General features: G+C 34.1%; 1 protein-coding gene across 1 annotated transcript; it reads left to right on the forward strand.

Annotated features, from left to right (window-relative positions):
• Positions 1–4,099: 4,099 nt before the first annotated feature.
• LOC145616572 (N-terminal acetyltransferase B complex catalytic subunit NAA20) lies at positions 4,100–12,537 on the forward strand. Its single transcript, XM_081671323.1, has 7 exons — positions 4,100–4,235; positions 4,542–4,636; positions 4,740–4,830; positions 7,911–8,043; positions 9,032–9,101; positions 11,983–12,043; positions 12,155–12,537. Exons 2-7 carry the CDS (start codon positions 4,559–4,561, stop codon positions 12,244–12,246), a joined length of 525 nt encoding a protein of 174 aa, XP_081527449.1. The 5' UTR covers positions 4,100–4,235; positions 4,542–4,558; the 3' UTR covers positions 12,247–12,537.
• The last annotated feature ends 12,454 nt before the right edge of the window (positions 12,538–24,991 follow it).

Consider the following 24,991-nt stretch of genomic DNA (forward strand, 5'->3'; position numbering starts at 1 on the left):
ACATTACTACAACGAGAATTCCCGATTTCAAACTAAACCAATATAAGCAACACGATTCAAACTTAGTTTCTACTCGTAGTTTATTGGAAGCTATTAAGCTACTGTGTGTGTACTAACATATGATTAATAATTTAACTAGTGTGTGGCTCGGACGATGCCCCGAGATGCTAGTTTATAATTAACTTTTGATTATTTTTGCTTAATGTATTGATAATTATCTTCAAAGTGTAATATTTTGAATAAAGATTTGTATTAGGGGAACCATATTCAATATTTGTAACAAAAATTAATATAAGTTGTTAAGTTATCTTATGACATGTAACAAATAATACAATTAAGGACAAATCATCTTATCCAAGTTAATTATAATTTTGTTGGATAAATTCACACAATATATGGTTAGCTAAGGTGGTAAGACTTGTATCGTAGTACTTATTGGTCTCAAGTTCAAGTCATACTGTAAGCACATTTATAGATATGCTATTTATTGTTAATGAATATGAATAATGATCAAGTGGTTAGTGTTTCGACAACTGGTAAGAGACTAAGAATGAATATAATATCTAGTTAGCTTTTTGACCCGTGAAATGCACGGGTTGTTTATTGGTATATAATATAAAATTTTATTTTATAATGGAAAAATTAACAAAAATAGTCCAAATTATTGTCCTTCTCATTTTAATCCAAACTAGTGTTTAAATAAGAATAAACCAAAGTATAGGGGATAGTTGCTCAAATTAGTTTGAGCAAGTTAGTAACCTGCTAAACAAGTTAAACTAGTATAGTACCCGTGCAAATTGCACGGTTTTAAAAGTTTATATTTTATATATGTCGAAATTTGAAACTAAAATTAGCTTAACGTTAGTTATGATTTTTCTCATGTTAGTACCCGTGCAAATTCACATTGATATGTACCCATTTTATCATGGTATTGTGTATTAGAATTTTAATTAAATGTTACATAAAAAAATTTTAAATTTAGAGATATAAAAAGGTTTATGGCCTTTACGTATTTTACCTTTTAAATACGAATGACGACTCATGCTCATTTATATATATTACTCCGTATATATTACCTTTCAACAACTTTTGGAAGTGACTAACTGACACACAATGACACAAGTAACCCATGACCACGACCAAGTAACCCTTGACCAACCGGAATCCATGACTGACCGATGATTAACCAAGAAAGACACATGTCTCTATTTTATTGCACTTTCCTATCTTCTTTTCCAATCCAATGTGCCACACGTTTTCTTACATTTTTTTTATTACATTATTATTCCTCCATTCTTTTTTAATTGACCCGCTTTGACTTTTACACTATTCACTACCTCTCATTTGACCGTCTTTTATGAATTACACGTAAGGAAAAACATATTCATGTGAGATCTTGTTAGATTCGTCTCAATAAGTACTATCATAATGTATAACTTTTATAATTTTGCCTTATGAAGAGTCAAAGTTATTGATGGTTGAAGTTTTGCATCGGCAAGCGTGATAAAAGAAACAAGTCAAAGAAAAAAGAACGGAGGAAGTCTGTCTTAACTCAATTTAATCTTTTTTTTAAGTCTCATTTTGGATTAAAGTCCCAAAAGTTTAATATTTTAAATTATGTTTTCGGTGACACATTACACCCATTTCTCCGCTCATAGGCTAGTTCATGCTCTAAACTTCCAACCTTAAAACTCCAAAGCACAAGGAAAATACACGAGGGTGCCCCAGGCAATCAGCCTGATTAACGAAATATGTCAATAAGTTGGTTTAGTGGCCCCCTTGTCACACAAATCAATTTTATATTGTTCTTCACATTTGATGATCAGGCAAAGGTTAACGTCGTTTTGTGGATGTTATTAGGACATGCACTACTAACGTTGACAGAGATGACAGAGCGCGTCGAAATCGAAAGTAATCCCACTGATGTGTCTTAGTTTAGCTAAAACCATCGAGATCGCTCGCCGATAACGAGATCGATAGCACGTAATGATCCGACAATGAACTCTCCCCAAAACTACTCCCACTGCTATGTCTCTGCAACCCGATCGACGTCGGAAACATGTTTCTCTCTCCTCCGACGCCGGAATACTTTGACGCCGGTGTCTCTGGCGGTGGCGACGTTGAATGATCGTCTACTTGACTTAGAAATGTGTAATTTGATCATCTATCAGGTGTTTCCATGAAGATTTAATCAAGCTTCAAATAATAATTTTGATTAATCGATCAATTCAGTTGAGTTAAAACCCTAGAAAATTGAGCAAATAAAACACTAAAAACCGCCATTTTTGTCAAAATCTCATTGATCTTTCCCTGAATTTTTGTCCCTTTAAAATTTTCCCTCTCTAAGTTACTTACTTACTTTATCTTTCTGAATAACAGTGTTATCATGAGCATAGTGAAGGATTTATGTCTTCGTCGTGTGCAATTACTAGATATATAAATGGATCAAATTATGGAGATTATTAAGTTCGTACATTTGGGTCGTCGTTTTATCATAACTAGAGGTACCAACGATCTTTGGGCTAGAAAATAGGCCAAAGCCCAATTGGACGGATCCTATAAGGTCACACAAAGGGCCTAGATAGAGCATTAGAGGATAAGGGCCTCATCACTCTAGGTGGCAGGCCATAGGGAGGAATAAGGAGGGTTTGGGCTTCGTGCCCTAGTCTAATTATAATAGGATTATAAATCGACTAGGTGCCTGGGGTTTGATGTATGCAATTCAGTGATCCGTTTGATCAAACCCCTAATTAGCAAACACAAAACCTAACCCTCTCAAACTCCTCTCTTTCTCACGGCACTCTCCTCCTCCTTGGCGCCCGTGGTGGTTCGTGCGATGGTCGGTTGTCCATAAAGGTGGTGATCGCGGTTTTCCTCTTTTACTCGACCAATCTAGCATTGGTGGACGGTTCGTTCGTATCTTGTGGACTAAGTAGAGGAGCAACGCTTGGGGCTCTATTCTCTCCTGGATTTGCTTGTCAATTTGTTACATGGAATTCATGCTTCAAAGGTATGATTATGTGTCTTGTGTGTTATGCATGCGATCTTGGGATTAGGTGCTTTATGAATATGATTCATGTTTTTCCGCATTATAGTACCTATATACTCCTACACATAGCTACCTTCTTTTACTTTCCTATTGTCAGGAAAGAGGAGAGAGAAGATTCTGTGGCCTAGTCATAAATTCGCAGTGCCCAGGTAATTTTAAATTTTCTCGTTAAATTTTACTGAGTAGTTATGATTTCTTGACGAAACCGAAATTGTCACCTGTAATTCGGTCATTCGGAGTTGCATTTGCTCTGGAAAATAGTCAAGCAGATAGTGGTTTTTGCCGTGGTTTTCCATTCCTCTCAATCCACCGCTTCGACTAGCCCAAATCTCAATCAAATCGCATTCTATTGCAATCGAAAAAGGTTTTTGTAGTATAAATTGCTAAAGCTCTCTGAATGTGATTCCTAGAACAACTCCAATTCTTTGCAGTTTCAAATTCAGGGTTTCGAATTGGGGGAATCCCCTTCAATTCGTCGTACAAATTTTTTTTTTCAACTATAACAGAGGCAAACGGCAGACTGTTTCGTCGTTAGTTTGAATAAACCAGACATTTGCAAGTCGGTAACTACTGAAAGTCCGTCTTTCTTAAATTTGGTTGTGCTGACGCAATTGCCCCCAATAATAACACTGAAAGGACGAAATTGCCCACTGATTTGCTCAAGTTGTAAATCTAGCTGATTGACTTGTATTTCCTCGAAGATACACATAGTTTTTGGGATTAAATAGTCAAACAGAGATTGGATAATAGTAGATGGAAAAAGGATTATTAAAAATGAGGAATAATTTAAGTTGGGTTATAAAAAAATTAAAAAGGGTAGAATTAGGGCTTGTTCTCTGTAGCTTATTTTCAGTTCAGTTAAGTCTAGTTCACCTTAATTCCGGTTCAATTCAATTCAGTTGTTATCTTAATTTCATTCTCTCGTAAAATATTCAGTTGAACTCTAATAATTTAGTTCACTCCGGTTCAGTTTAGTCAATCAGAGATTTGGAACATGCCGTCACTTCATATCTTATATGCTGATATGCATTAATTTGTTTGCATTTTGATATCTCACTCTTGTCTTCGGGCTTCGGCTGCTCACCACCACATTTTCTCCGGCGAAATTGACGAACCCTCTTGCTCATTTTCGTCCTCTTTTCTTCAATCTTGCTACACAAATCTTCTCATTTTCATCCATTCTCAGGTATTTCAATGCACCCATTTTCATCAATTTTCCATTTATTTACTTCTAATTATTCCCCTAACTTGATTATATGTGTAATTGATGATATTCCCCTAAATTCATCGCAATTAGATGCTTCGTTTTCTGGGCAATTCTTTTTGTAAACCCTAATTCTCATTTATCTTATGTACCCTATATTTTTATTGGATTTTTCTCAAATTGATGCTAGTTTCCACCTTTCTAGTTTGATTTCTGGTATATCTGTATATTTTCAATCATTTGGGTAATATTAATCTGCCTTTGTTTTGGTTTTCTTCTTGTTTACAGAAGTTTCTTGTAGTATAATGACAACCATTCGTAAATTTTGTTGCAATGATCTTCTTCGCTTTGCTTCGGTAAATTTGGATCATCTCACTGAAACTGTAAGTAAATTCATTTTGAGCTTATTTAGCACACCTAATTCTGTGGCACCGAGACACTGACAAATGATATTCGTTTATGTGGCTAATTCGGGACTTTGAGCAGTTCAACATGTCATTTTACATGACCTACTTGGCGAGATGGCCGGATTATTTCCATGTTGCTGAAGGCCCTGGCAATCGAATTATGGGTTACAGTATGTTTTCATCTATTCTTCTCCTCTAGAATCTATAGTATAGATGCATTGGTTTGTACTTCTTGATGTTCATGATTGCATGTATTTTGAGCATCGTTTGCCATACTCTCGTAGCTATATTATTATGACATACTTGCTTGGTCATTGATCTTTTTTTTGTTTGGAAATCACAAACAATTTTGGGTTGGTTTTCCTTGGACCCTCTTAGAATGCTTCTTGAAAAAGAGAACAAAATTCGAGTACTTGCAATTCTTGCGTATGTGTTCTCTTCTATGGTTATAACATTTCTCTTCTCCCTTCTTGGATTTTGAGTATGAATATGGCAAAGCAATTGATTAGTAAAGGACTTTAATGAAAATTATTTGTCGGCTGATTCACTAGTTAGTAGTATTAGTTTTTTTTTTTTTGAGATGTTTGGAAAAGTTAGATGCTTTTAAGATATTTGGGAAAAATAGTTGTTCACATTGTTAATATGTGAATATGACCACTTTGTTTAATTTTTGCTTGAAAGGAGACCAGAAAATCTACTATACTAAGTTTTCAACTCATTAAAGGGCTCTTATCCTGCTAATTGTGGGCCATTTTTAAAAATTAATCAGCATTAATAAGCTTAAAGCCAGAAATCAACAGAACTAATTAGTTATAACTTATAAGCCATTTTTGCAAACAAGGCCAAAATTATACCAAATTAAGCATGAGTGAATGAAAGGAAGTATAATAATTACTTCTTTTTAATAAAATAGTCACGGATGTCTAAATAAGCTGTCACATTTCCTGAAATGTAAATTGGTCTGGCTTGGATTCTATACAAATGGCCACCTGATGAGTAATGAAGAAAGGGAAGAAGAGACACAAACTGTAACTATAATAGAAGGTTTTAGAAATATTTTTGTCAAAACATGTGAAAATCTGAATAGTGATCTGGGACAATGTGACAATTACTTCAAGATGGAGTGAGCAGTCAATGTAGTTAGGTTGTTTTCTCTTTAATCTTATGCATTTCATCATTTTGTGGTTCTGCGTAGTAAGAGGATTGACATGTGGTGGGTGCCAGCACTATGATTGACTTAAAATGATTGCACATAGTTAATGTTTGTCTGGTTTTAATGTGCCAAAGTCCATCCTGATAATGGAAATCTTTCGACATGTCATCTTGAAACTAAAAATTTGCGTTATCCATACTCTAGAAAGAAGCTCTATGATACTTATTATATTTCACTGGTTAAATTTCTCTTATACTATTAGCTGTAAGGGGTACTTCGATGAATTATTTAATGGAAGTAATGGAGTTGTGATAGGAGATACCTCTATGAGTGATGAAGAAATCAACATGGAGTATGTGCGAAGGATTAGGAGAGTAGAGGTGGAGATTGCACTGAGGAAGATGAAACCTAAGAAGGCGGTTGGCCCTGATGGGGTACCGATAGAGGTGTGGAGGTGTTTGGGTAAGATTGGTATTGATTGGTTAACAAACCTTTTCAACAAGATATGGACGGCTACAAGGATCCCACAAGATTGGAGGAAGAGCACCTTGGTCCCGGTTTATAAAAACAAAGGAGACGCTCAAGATTGTTCTAACTATCGAGGAATTAAGCTTATGAGCCATACTATGAAGTTGTGGGAAAGGGTGATTGAACAAAGGTTGAGGGCATGCACAAGCATTTCAGATAACCAATTTGGTTTTATGCCTGGGAGATCTACTATGGAGGCAATCCATTTGATAAGACAAATGATGGAGTTTTATAGGGTAAAGAAGAAAGATCTTCATATGGTCTTTATTGATTTAGAGAAGGCATATGACAAGGTGCCAAGAGAGATACTTTGGTGGGCAATGTTGAAGAAAGGTATCCCACGAAGGTATGTAGACCTAGTTAAGGATATGTATCGGGATGTGTCAACAAATGTGAGGACATGCGGAGGGTTGACAAAAGATTTCCCTATTACAATCGGATTGCATCAAGGGTCTGCATTAAGCCCTTTTCTTTTTGCAACGGTTCTAGATGAATTAACTAGACCAATTCAAGATGAGGTTCCATGGTGTATGCTGTTCGCAGATGATATCGTTTTGGTGGATGAGACTAAGGATGGGGTTAATGTCAAGTTGGAGCAATGGAGGCAAAGGTTGGAATCTAGAGGGTTTAAGCTAAGTCGGAGTAAGACTGAATATTTGGTATGTCGTTTTGGCACTCAGAGGGGGACAAGCAATGAAGTGGTGAGTTTGGATGGAAAGGATTTGACCATGAGTGAATGTTTTAAGTACCTAGGGTCGATCATCCAGAAGAATGGTGACATTGATCAAGACGTGACCCACAGGATTAAGTCAGGGTGGCTTAAATGGAGAGCGGCCACGGGAGTGTTATGCGACCGCAGCATTCCCTTAAAGTTGAAGGGAAAATTCTACAGGACTGCCATAAGACCAGTGTTGCTCTATGGTACAGAATGTTGGGCTTCTAAGAAAGAGCATATTAAAAAGATGGAGGTTACGGAAATGCGCATGTTAAGGTGGATGTGTGGAAACACTTTAAGAGATAGAATCAGAAATGAGGTTATTCGCAAGAAAGTAGGTGTGGCGGGCATTGTAGATAAATTAAGGGAAAATCGTCTGCGTTGGTTTGGACATGTAAGACGGAGACCCGAGGGTGCACCGGTGCGAAGAGTGGAAGAGTGGGACCATGGAGGGATTAAACGAGGAAGAGGGAGACCAAAGATGACTTGGTTGGAAGGAGTGAGGAAGGATATGAAGTGCATGGATTTACGTGAGGATGAAGTTTTGGATCGTAAGGGATGGAGGAGAAAGATTTATGTTGATGACTACACGGAATAATCAAATTTGGTTCATGTTAGCCGACCCCACTTTTGGGATTAAGGCTTTGATTGATTGATTGATATACTATTAGCTGTAAGATGGTGAATATACTTATGGACTTGCTAAATACTTGTGCTGCTTGCCTCCCTGGATGGTTTGGCATCTGTCGTTAATTGTTTATAAGTGAATAATTATACACTATTCAAGAAGTTATGCTGTAATGATTTTTAATTTTTAATTTTTATTTTAACTTTCTTTTGCCTAATTGCTGTAGTTATGGGAAAAGTTGAAGGCCAGGGTGAGTCTTGGCATGGTCATGTTACTGCAGTGAGTGTTGCACCGGAGTATCGCCGACAACAGTTAGCTAAGAAGTTGATGAATTTACTGGAAGACATCAGTGACAAAATGTAAGTATCTTGCTGTTGGATAGACTATCAAAGTATTAACTTCTGGAAAGCCATCAAAATCCTGCATGGATGCGTTAATACAATAAGGGAATGCTCTTTTTCTTGAGCCACTCTTTACATGGAATGTGCTTTATGGATGTTGGATTGATTATAGTTTAGTGCTTTAATCCTCTGTAGTTCTTTTTTATTTTAAAAAAAAATCTTTTTAATATTGTCTTGTTGGAAGTATCCATAATACATAGAGACCATTTGGATCAATTGGATATTTGGATGAATTCATGTGAGTTCAGTGTTTCTAAAAATATATTTTGCTTTCTTTGCAATGGCCATATATTTGTCCATGTGGTGAGTAAAACCAAATGAAAGATGCCATACTTAATATTTAACACCTGATGCAGTGGTGGATGGGGTACATGGAATTTTAGTCTTCGTATAAATGAGTCGATGAGTCATGTTTTAATCTTATCGTTATTATCTCATTGCATATAATTTAATAATGTTTTGTTTCTGCACCTTGATTCTTGAAGTATACTGAAACAATCTTTTGGTGTATATTTTTTCGTTTTTTCTTCTTAATGGAAGGGGTGTTTTAAACATAAGAGGCTAAGAAATTTGATTTGAGAAAAAAATACTGTACACAGTTAAGCACATGAGCCCAGAGTTATAATCATGAATTGCAATTAAGCTGAGCTAACTCGATTGTTATTGTGGCTTTTTGCTAAACTGTGTTTTCCTCACTTGAGCATAATACACTTCTTGTTCTACTGAACCATGAATTGTTTGAAGTTCAAGCATAGCAAGCAATTCATAGACTTAGTTTGCCTTTATGGTTTTGTTATAGTTTGCGGGGAATTGTGTGTTATGTTCCACGGCGGTGGTCTTTTTTTTTTTTTTTTTTCCTTTTTTCAAGCTTATGTATAGAACTGTTAAAACTAGTCAGATATTGCTCAAATTTTCCCCTATTGACAAGATTTGTTTTGCTTTTCAGTGATAAAGCTTACTTTGTTGACCTTTTTGTTCGGGCATCAAATGTACCAGCTATAAAGATGTATGAAAAAGTAAGTATCCTTGACTTCATTAGGCACTTATTTGTTTAGTTTTGGTTTCTCTTTCAACATTGAAATGCTTTACATGGAGCTTTTGTACAATTTCATGCATCTCTCTGTTGTACTAGTCATGAATTATTTCTACTGGCCCCCTTTCTACAGCTGAACCTACTCCATCATATGGCTGATTTCTTGTGTTGTTTAATGTTTCCATAAAGGGCCTGTGGCCAGGATATATCCTTAGTTATGAAAAAAAGAATATCATGTCTATAATAGACTAGTTTACTTCAAAGGAGGTTGATAGAGTGTCACCAACCTATCAATTTATATCCTTTTTTTTTTTTTTTTTTTTTTTTTTTTTTTTTTTTTTTTTTTTTTTTTTTTTGTGTCTCAATAGTTAAAGCTTAGGAAAAGAAAGGGTCAGTCTTGTCGAACTCCTGTGAGGCAGTGAATTAACCACCAAACCCTTTTTTTTTAAAATAAGCAAAGCTCAATTGTTGAAGAGTTTTTGATACTAAGGTATCAATATTAACTACTCTAAAACTAAAAAGGTTAAACTCAAGGATAGATAGGCCTAAGGCAAGGGCTAGCTCAACTTGATAATCGAAAACAAACATGGGGATATACGCATTTTTAGTTTGAATTAGGGTAAGTCATCTAAGACACCCAAGTACCCAACTACTCTGTTAAACTAGAAGAGATAGCTTAAATCGTGATCTACACCCTTTTTCATGTGATAAATCATATTTCAAGTGGCAAAACCACATGCTTGATTACATTAACGATTCCATGGTCTAGATTTTTTATTTTTTTTGGTCTATCAGTCAAATAAGTATAAGGGAGCTTACAACTCAACATCCCTAGCTGATCCTTGATTCGAGAGACCCCCTTTTTTTAATCCATGGATATAGGAAATAATGACTAAAATTAAGTTCCTATAGCTGTGATGCTCGGACTCATCTCACCACCCCTCCGTACTGTGCCGAGATGACACGATCTGGATGGACACAAAATCCGGGTTGGACCCTCAGAGAAGAGAGTGGACTCATCAGTTATGAACCCTAGATCTTTAATTGAGGGTCGTATTTACCAAAACTACAGCTGGTTTGGTATTCTCTGGTCATTTCTTCAGTTTTAAATTATGAGTTGAAAGAGAAGATCTGAATGCTAATCTGTGGAGAAAAATGGCTATGCTGTAGTTTCCTCTTAGATAACTGATGATAAGCGTGCGTGAGTCGAAGCATTTTTGAAGAGGTGTAATAGACTAATAGGCTTCCTGTAGGCGTACTGGCTGTGCCTTATGCCTGTAGTTTGTGCCTAGGCTCTAATACCCCTATTGCCTCAGTGGGCCTTGAGCTTTTAAAACATCATTCACAAGCTTCTGGTGCATTCTACAAGATGGTTTCTTGGAACTATGACTAATTACCTATGGTAGTGGCTTGCTTTTTTGCATTGTGATGGTGAGACAGATTTGAGAATTTTATGAAAACTTGAGCAACCTGAACAAGATTATTCCTTTCCCTTGCTTGAATTTGTTGGTTTAAAGTTTCATTCTATTAGTAAGATACATTTTAGATTTAGTATTAAACATTTTTCAATGGTAAATTAAACTTGATTAGAGTAGAGCACAAGAAACTCAATATAGCCAATCAATTTAGGTTTACCTCCATGCTTCAGAATGGTTTGACCTGCAGAATGTGTTTAACGAGTCTGTAGTTATAACAATTCAAATTCTTTCAACTTTTCTTTTTGTGTGAAGAAATAATGAAAAGTATGGAAAAGTATAAGAGGGGGAATTAATTAATTAATTAATTAATTAATGCCTTAATCCCATAAGTGGGGTCGGCTAGATGAACTAAAAGTGATTATTCCGTGTAGTCATCGACAACTTGATCACCTAAAGAGATTTTTAGACAGAGAAATTTTCCTCCTCCATCCCTTACGATCCAATGCCTCATCTTCATGCAATTCCATATACTTCATATCTTTCCTAATTCTTTCCAACCAAGTCATTTTCGATCTCCCTCTCCCTCTTTTAACCCCTCCATGGTCCCACTCTTCCACTCTTCGTAACATGATAATAGATTTTATGCTATGAATACATCAACCTAGCTTGTTTTTTTCGGTAGAGAATAGGGGTGATAGGAAGCCACCAGAGACTCACAGAGTAAACACAATCTACTCTGTACTACATACCTTGTATATACCAGTCCACTTCAGCTTTCCCTCTATTTTCATTCATTTTAAATTATTCATTGTTGAATAGAAAAATCCTTGCCCCCTTTATTATTCTTTACAGGTCCTGTGGACTATCATCTGCCTTCCTGATGCTAAGAGTCACGCTGCCGAGCTGATTCTTGGACGGAAATAGTTGTTAGACCCAGAATCTCTTGAAATCAATTTTAAAATTTTCCAGAGGCAAGAAGCACGAAACCTTAGAGGTTTTGTTGGAATTTATTTAAATGATGTGAACCATTTCCTTAGTGTTAGATCTTTGAGGGCCTGGTTGAAGTTATCAGCCTTATTTTTCATCGGTCAATTGACTTTTTTGTATGCATACGAGTTTTGAAAAGAACAGTGGTGCTCTCATAGTCTCATGGTTCTAAAACCTCATCCATGTTGGGGAGGATTTAGCCCTTTTGTCCCTTTATAATATAATTATTAAGCGAAAGAAAATAATATGCCAACAAAAAGATAAGTGCATCAGATATGCTAATGAAAAATGAGATGGAGATTAGAAAAATGGATTAGTAGTCATCTTGAGGCTAGTAACCATTCCCACTTTTTCTTTTTTTTTTCTCTCTCAATTTTTGAAGTGAAAAGTATGTGCATTCTGTGTTAATGGTCACATTTTATTATGCTCAATATAATACTGTTTGTCCATGTGTCTCAGCTTGGATATGTGGTGTATAGACGAGTTCTACGCTATTATTCTGGTGAAGAAGATGGATTAGGTAATTTCCTTTACTGTTTAATTATGAATCTCTAAAAAAGAGCATTTGCATAAATTTGTTAAGCTTTTACAACATTATCTAACACATGTTTTCTTGGTAATTAATTTTCAGATATGAGGAAAGCATTATCGAGGGATGTTGACAAAAAATCCGTTATTCCTCTTAAAAGACCTATAACCCCTGATGAATTAGAGTATGACTAGTGTTTCTTGTCTTTTCAAGTAAACTTGTTGTTTGGTTCAATATTTAGTTTACAATAGAGGCATGTGTTTGATGTGAGTCACGTGCTTTAAGGATATGAGATTTCAATCTGAATGTAACTGTATGTCCTTTGTATCCAACTCGACCTAGTGTTATTGTGGAGTGGTATTCATGTAGAAGTAGAACCTCCATTTTACTCATATTTTGCAATTGATACATTTTCAGTACGGAGTACATTTTAATTAGTGAGAGAACAGAATCAAAAAGCCGTATATTGGTTTTCCTTTTGTCTGGTTCCTTTTATGTCTTGTGTGACAAGTAATGGAAATTTTGTAGCCACAATGGTGTGGAAAGGATTGTTAGTTGGATCTAAGCTTTGCAAAAGTGGCAAGATCTAGATGTTGATTTGACTCGTTTAGTTACTCGAGTTTGGTTTTGCCTTGCAAGAGTTGCAATGATAGAGTGGTTGATGCCCTAACTACTCACCTGCTGCCACTAGATATCTCCATAACTCACTAAGTAGCCACGCATAATGCACCACTCGACAAGCCCCTCTTGGCATCCTAATTTGACGCTTAACTTGCGTATACCCCAAGGCCATAACTATGAAAACATGCCTCTTAGTGTTGCACCACTTAGCCAAGCACATCCCTTGCACTTTGCCAAGCATGACCATTGTACCTAGCCTCAACTGCAACTTTCAGATGTTCAGCTTAGTTTTCTCTTTTTGTAAATTTTAGGGATATCATTAAACCCAAATTACTTGATTCTAAGCACTTTTTTTTTTTTTTTATACAATTAACTCCAAATTTTAAGTTTAAGCTCTTGGCTATAAAATATTCTCTACTTAATTTCATTGTTCAAGCATTAAATTTTAGATTTTTGCAATTAAGTTTTAGTTAATATCTTAATATTTGATATATTAGTATTTAGCTTGTATCAAAAAAAAAAAAATAGTATTTAGCTCATGCAATGCACAGATAATTTTATTTGTGATTTTTTTTTTTTTTTTTTTTTTTTTTAATACTGAAGGTTTGTCCAAGTACATATTATTGTTTATCAATTATTCATTTATTCCCCCTTTTTTTTTTTTTAAAAAAAAAAACATGTTAGAGATATGAAAATCTATATACAAAAACGTAATTATAAATTTTAGAGAGATTTAATCTTAAATTGATACAACTTATCACAAGTAAGGAGAAATATGTTTAATTAATTGAAAGCAACTTGTGAATTAGTTTCATGTTTACTAGACAATGATGCATAAAGAATGGGGAATTAACTACTCGTAAATAAATACGGAACATCACCATTAAGAATTTACATTTTGCATTTCATAGGAGCAAGCTAATATCCACCAATATAAAATTTTGCGAACATGAAATTTTGAAAGATAGAAAATTCCAACTGCAACTTTTATTTCTCCTAAAATTCATGATGTCATTGATAAAATATGATGATGTGAATAGGAACGATGACTATAAGATAATTTTGTTGAATAACATAATTGCCAAATAACTTGAAAACAATATTGACGTTATAAATGCAACAAAGAGCTAGACATATGTTTTCAAAAAAAAAAAAAAAAAGAGCTAGACATATTGTGGGGTGGTAGTTTGTGTTCTACTCACTCATACAAAGGAAAATGGGTCTCAAATTGAAACTAAATTCACAACAAATTTTTTATTTTTTTTTTAAAAAAAAACAACTCAAATGAAACCCGTGTCAAATATTAAAAAGTAACAAAAAAAAAAAATCGTGTGGAGGGAGAAGGGAAAATTCAACAGTTATATATATATATATATATATATATATATATATATATATATATATATATATATATATATATAATATATATATATATATATATATATATATATATATATATATATATATATATATATATATATAAAGGGGAGTTTTTTTCCCGAATTTTAAAGAGCCATGTAAGATTTAATTTTCTTAGCGCGTCACGTAGGATTATAAATTTTAGTTGTAGCCAATCAAATAAGAGATTATTATTTTCTTTAAAAATAAAATAATTCAAATGTCACGTAAGCAAAAATGGGGAATGAGATTTTTAAGTTTAAAATAATTAAATATAAAATATTATCTGGGTGAAATTGGGGCAGAATGTTTCGTAGTAGGGTGGAGAGGGCTCTCCAAAAAAGTGGGAGAGGGCGCTCCTCAAGTACTACTGGAGAGGCCGCGCACCTATGTTAAAGAGGCCTCTTCGCATTTCTTCTTTCAATCTGCCAAGGGAGGCAGGAAGTTCAGCATTGAGGTGGAGAGGGTTCTCCAAATAGGTGGAGAGGGCGCTCCAGTTAGAGAGGCCGCGACCTATGTTGGAGAGGCCTCTCCTCACAAAATTCCTACATTCTGCTAAGGAGGCAGTAGCTACAGCAGCGAGGTGGAGAGGCCTCTCCATTGACCTGGAGAGGCCGCGCCTTAGGAGAGGTCGCGCCACTCTTTGGAGAGGCCACTCCACTGCAGTTCTCTCCTTTTTCTTAACTTGGCTCCCTTGCCTTGGCTTATTTCCATCATCTTCTTGCTTTTAATCTTGGTTCATCATCCATAGGCTTCAATTAGTCGTCTTTAGGCCTAAAAACTCAACAAAAACACTAACAACCCGTGAAACATAGGATACACAAAAGTTGCATAATAATAGAGTAAAAGTGAACCAAAACACCGATTTTATCAAGTAAACTAGGTTCAAAGACACCCTAATACCATATCAAATTACAAGTTATCAACTATTCAACCATCCATATTTTAGGAGATTAAAGAGAAACAATTGGAGGATGAGTCGTTTCAGAAGATTAGGGATCGAGTGACTAATGGTACGGAGACTGAATTCAAAATTCATGAAAATGGGAGTCTGAGATACAAGGAGAGATGGTGCATATCGCAGAAGTGTGAGGATATAAAAAGAAGAATCATGGAGGAGTTCCATAACACACCATATTCAGTTCATCCTAGGGGAGATAAGCTGTATAAGGACTTGAAGGAGTTGTATTGGTGGTCGAATATGAAAAGGGAAGTTTCTGAGTTTGTGTCCAAATGCCTAACGTGCTAGAAGGTGAAGATAGATCATAAGAGACCCACGGGAAAGGTGCAACCATTAGAAATACAAGGATGGAAATGGGATTCTATATCCATGGACTTTGTGATAGGCTTACCAAAGACTCGCAGTAGGAATGACACGATTTGGGTGATTGTGGACAGACTTACTAAGTCCGCGTTGTTCATTCTTATCAAGGAGACCGGGAAGAAGAAGCAATTGGCAAGTACTTATGTGAAGAATGTAGTTCGTTTGCATGGAGTCCGCAAGGACATAGTGTCAGATAGAGATTCGAGGTTTCTACCAAAGTTTTGGCAAATAGTGCAAGAAAACCTTGGAACAGCCTTAAAAATGAGCATTGCCTTTCATCTTGCAATAGATGGCCAAACTGAGAGAACAAACCAAACCATAGAGGATATGGCTACGAGCTTATGCCTTGGATTTCCAAGGGAATTGGGAGGATCATCTACCCTTGATTGTATTCTTCTACAATAACAGTTACCATACAAGTATCAAGATGGCACCTTTCAAAGCATTGTATGGAAGGAAGTGCAGAAGCCTAGTGTGCTGGAATGATTACAGTGAACGTGTTACTTTAGGGACATAATTTATTGAGGATATTGTGAACAGGAACGTGTTGCTTGAGTTTGCATGATTTTGCTTATTATTGACAGGCTAAAGTTGTATCACCTAATCAAAAGTAATTCCTAAATCCTCTAATAATGTAGAAAGGGAGTAGGGTCGAAACCTCAGGGAAATGGGTCTTTCTATTCCTAATTAATTAATATAATCTAGATTATCAAGTAACCAAATTGTTGTTATTAAAAGGGAACTAACTATGAAGATCAAGAGTAAGGAGAAATCAATAATAAAAGGCCTAGGGTCACAGGTTCACCAATAATTAATATTCTGGGATAAAACATAACAATCAATAATCAACATTGCACATATAACATGATTAACAGGCTCTCGCAATTTACTAATCAACATAGATCTAACAGGCTCTCGCAATCTACTAGATCTAAGTTCCTATTGAAAATAGCCTTTTATATCAAATTGACATCTGCTTGATTCATCAATTCAATATTGATATACTTTTACAAGCAAATCACATCTTCTCGATTCATAATTCGGTTGTAAAGCATTAAAACAATTCAATAAGAAATTACCATGCAATATCAATAATCAACAATAACAAATTATTCCTTCATATTAATTATGGATCCCCCAAGAACCCTAGAATTAAACTAATCGCACATAATTAAATCTAAACTAAACAAAGCAATAAAATAAGACATGATCAAAGAAAGAGAATAAAATACTGAGATTAAAGGAGAAGAAATCAATACCAAAGTTAAGGGAACAAGGGATGGAATTAAACCAAGAGTTGTAGAGAGCGAAATAAAAGAGAAAAATACTACTAAGAGTTTAAGAGAGGAGAGAGAGAGAAAAGTTAGAGAGAGAAAGAGAGTAAGGAAAAGTAAGAAAGAGAAAAGAGAGAGTAAGGGTCTGTTCTCATACGTTGAAATTCAGTTCAGTTCAGTTCAGCTCCTAAGTTCCTTCTCTTATAAAATATTCATTTCAATTCAATTCAGCTGAGTTCAGTCAATGAGAACAGACCCTAAGGGAGAATATTAAACTCGCTTAACAAAAACGTATTTATACTAAGCTAGAAAATCCTAAGCTTAAACAAAATAAAACGACGCTCAAACTCTTCTTCAGAAACACGCGCCCGATCGGGCGAGGCACCGCCCGATCGGGTCCGCCTTTTTCTTCGTGGGCGCTTTTCTCGCGCCCGGTCGGGCGCGAGCTCGGGCGAGGATTGCTGTGACATTATTCTTTTGCCCCGCCCGGTCGGGCGCGCCTCCGGGCGATGATAGCTGACCGGGCCTTGACTTTTTGGGCGACTTGGACTTCTCGTTTGGGCTATTAACTTCGGCCCAAACGCTAATTTCCTCTTTGGGGCTTTAATCACTCAGTCCAATGCCTTGGTATCTCATGTCAAGCCCTTAATCACCGGTTCGATGACTCTAACCGGCCTTGGGTTATGAAAAGTGGTCGTGCTCCTCCAATGCTCGTAGTTGCTCCATAAAATCCCGGGAAAATGCTCCAAGAGTGTAATTCTCTACAAAACTCAACCAGAACTATGTAAACACTAGAAAACACATATTAGTAATAAAAGGGGCTCTAAAGAGCCAAAAACACTTCCAATTATAACCAAGGGACGGGGTAAAATACTACATAAAATACACATATCAATTATTATACATTATTTGTGCTTACATGCATAGAAGTATGTAAACTTTGGCCAAGTGGGAGTTTATTGAGTTTAAAGTTCAGTTTGTTAGTATACATGTTGAGAGCGAATAAAGCAATTTCAGCAATACAAAACACAAAAGTTTAAATAGTTTTGGAGAATTTATGGTTTTGAATTAAGTTTTGGGGACGAAACTTCTTTTAAGAGGGGTAGATTGTAATTCCCCATATTTTTACTTCATTATAATATATTAATTTATTATTTATACAAATATTTTATTTCGATTTCATTATATAAATTATTTTCATATAAAGCTTTAATCAAACTAGTAAGTTTTGGCTAATTTAAAAATAATTTTAAACTTAGTAACCCAATTCTAAGTAGTTGCACTCAAGCCCAAACCACAAGGTTTTACTCCTAATCAAATTAGGAAACCAAAGCCTAAATATAAACCCCAAAATCCTCAAACCCTGGCCTTTCTCTGTCCTCACAAAAAAAAATCTAAAAATTGTTTTTACCACCTACCGTCAAGAAAACCTTTAAATTTAACGATTTAAAAAAATCTTCAATTTTCATGCGCAAAACATGTTCTTCATAGGTTTGGGGGGCATTTTGATCTTATGGGTCCAATATGAGGTTAGAATTGACAAAAAATGATCGAAAATGCCTCGTTTTGCACGTTCAAAAATACCTTTATTTGCGTGAAACACGTAAAATGAGGCATTTTCGATCATTTTTTGTCGATATTTTGTCAATTTCGACCTCAAAATTGACCCTTTAGCCAAAATGCCCCTCAAACCCCCTAAAGACTATGTGTTTGACACGAAAATCGAAGAAAGATTATTGAAGGCAGGTGGTAAAAAACAATTTTTATTTTTTATTGGAAAATTTGAAAACAATAATCCCACCTTTATCACTTCTTCTCAAAATAATCCCACCTTCGAATAATCAAGAAATAATCCCACTTTTGCCCCCTGTCCGCTCAAAACAATCCCATTTACCTACAACTTATTTATCAGGTTAAGTTTTTGTTAAAAATAATTTTTCCTTCAATCTCTCTCCTCCCAACCTTATTCCATGTCAGCCTACCATGACCACCAACTCTCTATATCCACCAACAAACCATGACCACCTCACCACCACCTGACCCCACTCTACCTGTGCCGGGAGACCTCCCTCCCAACCCAATCCCAATCCCACGCACCAACACAACAGCAGCAACATCACTCACTACACCTCGCCTTGCTGCCAATCCACCTCTCCACAGCTGGCCACCACCCTTATCACCGCCCCATAACAACAACATCATCAAATTATTCTCCAAACTCCGAAACTTCACCCCCAATAACACCTCATAGGCTTTGCAACAATTAAATGGAGAAATGATGGGTTTGTTGCAAGATGGGAGTAAAAATTAATGGGAAAAGAAGCCATGAAAGAAAATCCATTTGGTTAAACTAGAAGAAAAAGGATTGAAATTTCAAGTTCAAGCATTGGAATTAGAAAAATAGAGATTCAAATGGATAAAATTAAGTAATAAAAAGGAAACAAAATTGGAAAAATTGAAGATTGATAATGAAAGGATGATGCTTCTAGCTGTTCGCGCGGCGGTGGAGGCGGGTGAGGCTGCTCCGGCGGGGGTAGTCATGCTTGGGCTGGCTTCGTTCTAGTGGGGGATCGGGAAGAGGGAAGGGGAGCAAGAAGGATGGGGTTTGCTTTTTTTTTTTTTTAATTAATTTCTTTTATATTATACAAAAATTAAAATTGGATCAATAAGAAAGTGACACAAGGCAAGCCGCCTTCTTTAACAGGTTACCAAATTAAAAAACCGGTTAAGGGACTGGTTTGAGCAGATGGGGGGCAAAGGTGAGATTATTTCCAGATTATTCAAATATGGGATTATTTTGAGTAGAAGTGACAAAGATGGGATTATTCTTTTCAATTTTTCCTTTTTTATTTGTTGGTAAAATAAAAAGTTTAAGAAGTTTTGGTGGTAAAAATAATTTTTTGATTTTTTTTAGTGGTAAAAGTTAAAAAAACCCTAAAAATTAAGAAGAGCAATTTTTTAAAAACAAATTGATGCAAAATTTAAAAAACAAAAACTTGAAGGAGACAAATTGGTTTTTTTTTTTTTTGGAGATAGTTGAATTAAGAATTATCTAGTGAAAAATCAAAATAAGAAAGTAGTACTTCTAAAATTAAAAAACAGAGAAAGAGGATTACAATTTAGACCTAAAATTGAATTGAGATTAAAAGAAAGAAACAAAGATGAAATTCAGACCTTAAACTGAATTTAAGAAGAGAGAAATGAAATTTAAACCGTCGACAAAGGGGAGAATGATAAATATATAAAAGGCAAATTGGAAGAAGCGCCAATGGATGAAACCGAAAATGTAAAAGGATAAGTGTAGTTTAGGAGAAGATTAGGAGAGAAGTGACATATAAAACTCTACCTTAGTGGCGGAGGGAGAGGGGTACAAGGGGGGATAGGTGTCCCCCCACTTTATTAAAAAATATCAGATAAATAAATTTTGCGTGCAATGTTATCTTATGCCAAGTGACATGGAGCAATGGTTCAAGGCATGGTTGTAAAGCCACCATTCCCATTGAATGCGGGATCAAATCCTGGTAGCCTTTTTTTTAGCCTTCATTTAATTGGTATGAAGCTTGTACTTAAGAGACTTGAGTTCAATCCTTATTGCAATATTCCACTTTATTTTATTTTTAAAAATCATTTTATGTACAAGACGATATCATTTCATTTTTATTTAGGGGACATATAAGCATTTACTACACTCTTGAAAATGGTATAAAATTAGGAATTAATGACAAAAACACGTGTAAATCAGTGTAATTAGTGTTCATATTTTCATGATTTCCTAACTTTACACAATTTTCTAGTACGTATTTAATGCTTATATGTAGCCCTAATGGCTATGTATAACATTTTTTATATATATAATAATTATATTTATTCAAATATTTGTAATCCCCAACTTACGGTTGGTTGTAAATGGAATTATGACAAGTGCATTTAATTAGCTATCTTATCTTATGTTTGAATTCTTCAAATATATATATATATATATATATATATATATATATATATATATATATATATATATAACCATAAACAATTATTTTCTGACGTTGGATTTTTAGACTTAGTACAATATTTTGGAGTTTTTAAGTTGTAAAACTTTAACAATTTAATCTTTAGTTTTTAAATATTGCTTTTTTTTAACATTTTTGTCAAATTATACAATGTCCATTTGTCCCCCCGATGGAAGTATCTGGCTCCACCACTGCTCTACCCAAAACAATAGAAATAAAAAAAGGCCACGTGGCATCCTAAACTTTCTTCAAATTATCCCGTGATTGAATATTAGTATAGACACGCCATTTATAATAATAATAATGATGATTATTAATTTAGCCCGTCTTGTGTGTGGTTGGCCACACCGTGTGGTCACTTATAAAATAATAAATTAACCCGTATAACACTGACAAGATAACCCCTGTTATACTGACCGAGTAATCTCTATAACATTGACCAAGTAACCCTATAGCACTAACGAAGTAACTCCAGTTTCAAAAAAAATAAATAATAAAAAAAAAAGCGAAGTAACTCCATTAACACTGAAAAAGTAATCCCTATTACACTAATAAAGTAATCCCCATACCGTCTGGAGACACGGTGCGACCAATCACATATAAGAATTTGTGAAATAATAATAATAACAATAATAATAAATAATAATAATAATAACTATTATTATAATTATTATTAATATTATTATTATTATTATTATTATTATTATTATTATTATTATTATTATTATTATTGATAATATTAGAAAATTTTGATAATGACTGCCTACTATAGTTCACATTTTAGTTTTTACCACCAACACTTTATTTATTTATTTTTTAATTTTACAATCAACAATTTTTCAAAACATTAAGTTTTAGATTAGGCAGATAAGTTTTTATTATGAATTTGCTACAAGTACAATTGCTATGTCAGCGACTTTTGTTTTAGAAATATTTATTAGATATATAGATATAGATTGATGAACTTGATTAATCTTATTTGTAAATAAATCGATTCATTTGGACCCTCTTTATTGATACTAGGTTAACCAACATCGTTTAAGACATTATTTGATTATAACTAGACTTATGTAGCCATACCCGTTATAACCGAGTTAAACCTAACTTGATCTATGATATGTCTATTTTGTATAGTATTTTACCCTCGTTCCTTGGTCATAATTGGTAGTGTTTTTGGCTCTTTAGAGCCACTTTTATTACTAATTGGTGCTTTCTAGTGTTTTCGTAGTTTTGGTTGAGTTTTGTAGGGAATTGCACTTCATGGAGCATTTTCCTGAGATTTTATTGAGCGACTACGAGCATTGGAGGAGTACGACCACTTTTTGTAGCCCAAGGCCGGTTAGAGTCATCGAACCGATGATTAAGGGCTCAATACATGAGCAACCGAGGCTTTTGGACCGAGTATTCAAGACCCGAAGAGGAAATCCGGATTGGGCCGAAGAATCGAAGCCCAATCGAAGTCCAAGGAATAGCCCAAGTGGCCTTGCTCGGCCAAAAAGGCCCTCGCCAGAAGGTGCGCCCGACCGGGCGGAGCTGATGAAGAATGAAGTCTCTCGCCCGAGCTCGCACCCGGTCGGGCGCGAGAGAAGATGTATGACGCAAAAAGGCAGGCCCGATTGGGCAGCCCTTCGCCCGATCGGGCGCATGTGTTTGAGGAGCTCGTTCCGGCGATTTTTACTTAGTTTCTAATTAGGATTTTAGGAGCTTAGTATAACTACATTTTTTTTATACGATTATTTCTCCCTTATTCTCTCTTTTACTTCTTTTACTCTTTCCCTTAGACTTTCTCTCCCTACTTAGTTTTCTCTCTTACTTTCTCTCTCTACAACTTTGTTCTTAATTCAACTCTTTATTCCGTTTACTTTGGTAACGATTTCTTCTCCTTTAATTTCAGTAATTTATTCTCTTTCTTTCATCATGACTTGTATAATTGCTTTGTTTAGTCTTGATTTAATTATGTGTGAGTAGTTTTCTTTTTAGGGTTTATGAGGATCCATAAATAATATGAAGGGGTAATTTATTATTGTTGATTATCAGTGCTTGATTAATTTCCTATTATTGATTTACTGCTCTTCAACTAGATTAACGCTGGTCTTTTATGTATGAGTTTAGCAATATTAATTCGAGATTCGAGAGATGCGAATTGATATTTAGGCTTAGTTTCAACAGGCAAGTTAATTTATAAATGGTTAAGTCGAGATTCGAGAGATGAGATTTAATACCGGTAGATTAATTCTGTGATTGCAATACGTAGCGAAAGCCCTTTATAATCTGGTTAATTGATGCATTGATGATTGATTTTCATGTTCTACCATGGATTATTATTTATTGGTGAACCTATGCCCTATATTCATTGATTTTCTCTACTCTTAATCTTTCCTACTTTACTCTCCTTAGTTTAGATACCTTTTACAATAATAATTTGGTTACTTAATAATTTAGATTATAATAATTAATTAGAAATAGAAAGATTAGTTTCCCTGTGGATTCGACCCTACTTCCCTATCTACATTAGTTAGAGGATTTAGGAATTACTTTTGATTAGGTGATACGACTTTAGCCTGTCAATCTATTTCAAAATTTCAATCGGAACCAAGTACGAAGTATTATTTATCCACCTTGATCAAATCTCGACCAAATATGACTAACTTAATATGAATCAAAACCTACTTTAATGTGGCTCAATTCATTTTTAATTAACTTGTTTCACAATTGACTCACCCTGATCACAAAGCCGTATTATGGCCAAAATTGATTTAAAACACAATAAATTATCAAATAGAATCGACCTACTAATGACCAACCTAAACTCACCCACCAACAAAATCAATCCAACTTGTTCTCAAACCGAAACATTTCAACCAACCCGAAATTGATCGAATTGTCAAGTTAGGCCCTGTTCTCTTCACCTTAAAAAAATAATATTATGTAAAAATAATTTCAGTTCAGTAAAAATAAGTTCAGTTCAGTAAAATTAATTTCAGTTCAGTAAAAATAATTTCAGCTCAGTAAAAATAAGTTCAGCTCAGTAAAATTTAGTTTTCTTAAAGAAGAATTATAATAGAAAATCAGTAAAAATAATTTCAGTTCAGCAAAAATAATTTCAGTTCAGTAATATTAATTTAAGTTTAGTAAAATAAAAAAATTTAAGTTCAGCAAAAATAATTTCAGTTCAGTAAAATAATTCAATTCAGCAAAATATATATATATATATATATATATATATATATATATATATATATATATATATATATATATATATATATATATATATATATATATATATATATATATATATATATATATATATATATATATATATATATATATATATATATATATATATATATATATAGGCCCTGTTCTTTTCACCTTAAAAAAATAATATTAAGTAAAAATAATTTCAGTTCAGTAAAAATAAGTTCAGTTCGGTAAAATTAATTTCAGTTCAGTAAAAATAATTTCAGTTCAGTAAAATTCGGTTTTCTTAAAGAAGAATTATAATAGAAAATCAGTAAAAATAATTTCAGTTTAGTAAAAATAATTTAATTTCAGTAAAAATAATTTCAGTTCAGTAAAATTAAGTTCAGTTCAGTAAAAATAAGTTTTGTTCAGTAAAAATAATTTTAGTTCAGCAAAATTAAGGTGAATCAAACAGGGCCATACTTATTATTATTTAAAAACAAAAACCACAAATTTTCATATGACACATGGCATTACAAGTCACTCAATATCCCATATGACTAGGGGTAGGTGAACATGGTTTGGTTTGGTGCGGTTTGAGTTCAAACCAAACCAAACCGCAAAATACGGTTTGGTAAATTTTTCAAACCAAACTAAACCATATTAGTATTGAAACCAAACCAAACCAAACCGTAATAATACGGTTTGGTTTGTGGTTTATAAAGAGATGATATTTTTTCTCAAAAATTGTCAAATAATATTTCATTAATTTATAATAAAGTTTAAATAACAAAGTTACAATAAAAATAACAATCAACTAATCAAGTGCTAATACATAATAAAAATAATACATAAAAATAAAATATATTCATAAAAAGTACTACATAATAGTCATCAATTATATAGTATTGACCATATAGTTTTTATCTACTTTTCATGGTTTTTTTATTTTATTTATTCTTTAATTTTTTTTAATATATAATAAATAATTTTTTATTTAAAAATTATATAAATATTAAAATAAGGTTTATTGGTTTACGCGGTTTGGTTTGATTTATAATTTTTGCAAAACCAAACCAAACCATAAACCATATTTACAAAAAAATTGAGACCAAACCGTAATTTTATAAAT

The sequence above is a fragment of the Chenopodium album genome, chromosome 26 (genome assembly GCF_948465745.1).
Source record: "Chenopodium album chromosome 26, dcCheAlbu1.1, whole genome shotgun sequence".
Classification (NCBI taxonomy): domain Eukaryota; kingdom Viridiplantae; phylum Streptophyta; class Magnoliopsida; order Caryophyllales; family Amaranthaceae; genus Chenopodium; species Chenopodium album.